The 3279-nt window shown below is 49.8% G+C and overlaps 1 protein-coding gene across 1 annotated transcript; it reads left to right on the plus strand.

Moving 5' to 3' along the window:
- Positions 1–249: 249 nt before the first annotated feature.
- On the plus strand, positions 250–2412 carry LOC117011343 (inositol 1,4,5-trisphosphate receptor-interacting protein-like 1). Its single transcript, XM_033086698.1, has 3 exons — positions 250–306; positions 450–523; positions 864–2412. Exons 1-3 carry the CDS (start codon positions 250–252, stop codon positions 2410–2412), a joined length of 1680 nt encoding a protein of 559 aa, XP_032942589.1.
- Positions 2413–3279: the final 867 nt, after the last annotated feature.

The raw sequence follows: 3279 nt of genomic DNA on the forward strand, positions 1-3279 counted from the left end.
ATCAAACAGGATATCAAGCTTGGGAACAGGCTGCCTACAGAAATGGCTGAGTCCCCACCTTCAGAAAGGTTTAAAAGTCATGTGGATGTGGCATCTGGGGACCTGGCTGATGGGTGCCGTAGGCAGTGTTAAGTTTGCCATTGGACTGTGTGATCTTCAGGGACTTTTTCAACCTCCGAGATTGAAGTGTAGCTCAAGCAGTGAGGAGTCAAAGCTCAGACTCAACGATCCTCAAGGGTGTCTTCCAACATGGTTATCTATGAGATTGCCAATGGAGGGCGGATGAAAATCAATGCAAAAGAAAGAGTAATGGGAGATCTTTGAAGAAGCTTCACTCAAAGGCAGGCTTAACAGGTACACCAGGACCATTCTGAGAGGCGGAGCCAGGGTGGGGACAAAGGGTGGGGTTGACGGGGTTCTGATGTGCTGTGACGCCTGTGACATCACAGGGGACATGTCACAATGGGGGCAGCTCTAAAAGGCCCCAGCAGGTAACGCTGGCCCAGTGTTGCTTGGGCAAGCGGTGAGTGCACACGTGGTGGGGAGGCTGGGCTGGGGACAAGGGCCAGGGCAGAAACGCTGCACCCAGGGCTGGGTTCTCCCCCTGCAGGCAGGGATAGACCCCCATGGAAGAGCCTTGGGCAGGGCACCGTGCCTCTGCTGCTGCTGCTGGGGCAGCAGGACAGGCATTGCTGCCTGCCAGCTGTCTGGGGCCCTGTCCTTCCTGCCCTCAGAGCCCTCAGCATTCCCTTCCCTGCTGCCCCCACTGCTAGCTGCCTCCCTCACAGTCCCACTCAAGGCCTTCTCTCCATCCCCCTGCAGACAATGAATTCCATAATACTGCTTTTCGTGCTCTTGAAAAGCCTTATCCAGTACCCACAGCTTGTGGGTGATGACTGGGATGAGGAAACACATCTGCGCATGGAAGTGCGTGCAAAGCAGCTGGAATGCGAGAGGATTCGGCTGGAGCAGGAGGTGGAGCAGCTCACCCTGAAGCAGGTGCAGTGCTTGCAGCTCATAGCTGGTACTGTGCTCCTGATCCTTCTCTTGGTCCTGTGGTTGATGGGGTGCAAAAGGAGCCAGTGGAGAGAAGTGTATGAAGAAGAAAGCAATGGTGAGAATGAAGAGAAAGTCAGAAATGGGGATGAAAATGAAGTAGATGTTAGAAAGGCAAGAGATGATGATGATGCGAATGGAGAAGAAGATAGCAATGAAGCTGCAAATGCAGAAAACAACGATCTTGCACTTGCAGTCTCTGAAGGAGGCAATGATTTGGCTGATAATGTTGGAAGAATTATAATGGAACGCATAGAGTGTATGCGCACATGCGTACAGGACCTGCAGAAAGGCTGCGAGTGGACAAGGAACCTCATGCATCATTTTGCACTTTACTTTGGACACATCTTATCAAACAGCTTCTACCCAGGCCTGCAAGAAGCCATCGCGGTGGGCAGCACCTTCGAAGGTTGGAGTCCATATGAGCAGGGTGCTGTGTACCAGGTGCTCATTGCCATGACTCCTCCCCGAGGCCACAGCTTCCACCTGGAGCTGGACTCTGCAGAGCAGAGGCACCGGAGGAACTTCCGTGTCCATGTGCAGCTGGAGTGCACCTGCACGAAGGAGCAGCAGGCTGAGAACATGTTCTGCTTCCTGCACCATCCCGAGGAGGAGCTGAGGAGCAATCAGGATCCCAGCCTCCTAGACACCCTGTGCACCGACTCTTACCTGGATGTGCAGAAAACTGCCTGCTGGTTCTCGCAGCTGGTGAGAGCCATCTGGCCAGCCTTGCCTCAGTCACACAATTGGGATTTAATGCTGCTGCCCTCCAGACACTCCTGCCAATTCAAGGTGACCAATGGCAGTGAAAGCTTCAGGATTGAGATATTCTTTGGGGTGCAGAGAGGTGACTCAGACATCTTTGTGAGCAGCCAGCCTACAGAGGCCCACACGCAAAGCACAACCTGGCCTGAGACCTATGCTGTGGCTGAGGCTAAGTTCTTCAAGCACATTGCCCAGCAGGCACCCCCTGACAGTTTGCACCTCAAATGCTTGCAGCTTTTCACACGTCTTCTGCTGGGCTTCAGCTTTTCCCCCTACACCATGAAGACTGTTTTCATGCACCTGCTCAATGTGGTGCCTGTGTCACAGTGGTGCAGGAGAGATTTGCTGCACCGACTGCTGGATATCGCCGAGAGCATGTCGTTATGTGTGCTAGCAAAACGCCTCAACCACTTCATTGTGGGTAACCAGAGGCTGCCTCAGCACATCCGTTTACCCCCAGACATTCAAACGACTCAGCCATACAATCTCTTCCATCACCTGGCAGAGGAAACGGCTGCCCACTCCCAGGCAATGTATGAGTACCAGCTTCTGCGAAAATGGTTCAAAGGAATCCTTTGTGGTGAGCAGTGAACGAATGTCCCAATGCGCAGAGCTGTGCTTGTGCTGCTCGCAGCTGGCAGCAGAGACCCACCTTATAGTACAAATTTGGGGCTTTAAGGAGAAGAGGATGTGTGTAAAGGCTCTGGCGAAGATCCCACAACCTCTTCTGCCACCTCAGCAGGTGGAGGGCCACAGGAGGGTTTATTCTACCTCCTTGTATCATTTTATTTTCCAAAAAAGGCACCCAGATCTGCATAAAGCCCAGCTGCAATTTCCCCACTTTTAAGAATGAGTGTGAAGAGAGAACATGCTGTACATGGAGGGTCATGGTCACCAAACCCCACTTGTAACATGCACTTGTTCCTGGCCTTGGAGAAGCAGCAAAATTTAGAGCATGAAAGAAGCAGGGTTGTGCGACAGAAAAAGAAAAAAGAAAGAGCGCAAAAAAGACCAAGAGGGAAAGTCAGCACTGCTTGGCTGGCATCAGTCAATGGACAGTGTCTCTCCTTGTCCCTGAAAGGGGACACCTTTAGGTCAGCATTGGACAAACTGTCTTGGAGCTGACCTGAAATTTTGTCTATATAAGAATCTAGATGGTTTTTTTCACAGATATATAGATTATGTATAGCTATTATATACTGTAAAGAGTATAAATTATCATATCTATAGTAAAATAGAAGAAAACTAAACAATATACTAATAAAAATATTATCAAATATATGAAATATGTGGCTATGATATAAATGCCAAAAGCAATGACAAAAAGTACCAACTCTCCCCACTATATGTTCTTACATAGAGACTTCTCAACAAGCTAAGACACAAACTTGGACAACCACTCCTTAACCTATTAGAATTCTAGTTTCTTAACATGTCAGGTTACATATAAACTACATG

This window comes from Catharus ustulatus, unplaced genomic scaffold, assembly GCF_009819885.2.
Source record: "Catharus ustulatus isolate bCatUst1 unplaced genomic scaffold, bCatUst1.pri.v2 scaffold_116_arrow_ctg1, whole genome shotgun sequence".
NCBI classification, from domain to species: Eukaryota; Metazoa; Chordata; class Aves; order Passeriformes; family Turdidae; genus Catharus; species Catharus ustulatus.

Bases quoted from the DNA above. Each gene is read 5' to 3' on its own strand.
- LOC117011343 (XM_033086698.1), top strand. From the start codon at position 250: ATGGTTATCTATGAGATTGCCAATGGAGGGCGGATGAAAATCAATGCA. The intron at 307-449 runs GTAATGGGAGAT...GTGACATCACAG, and splicing joins AAATCAATGCAAAAGAAAGA to GGGACATGTCACAATGGGGG. The intron at 524-863 runs GTGAGTGCACAC...GCTCTTGAAAAG, and splicing joins CAGTGTTGCTTGGGCAAGCG to CCTTATCCAGTACCCACAGC.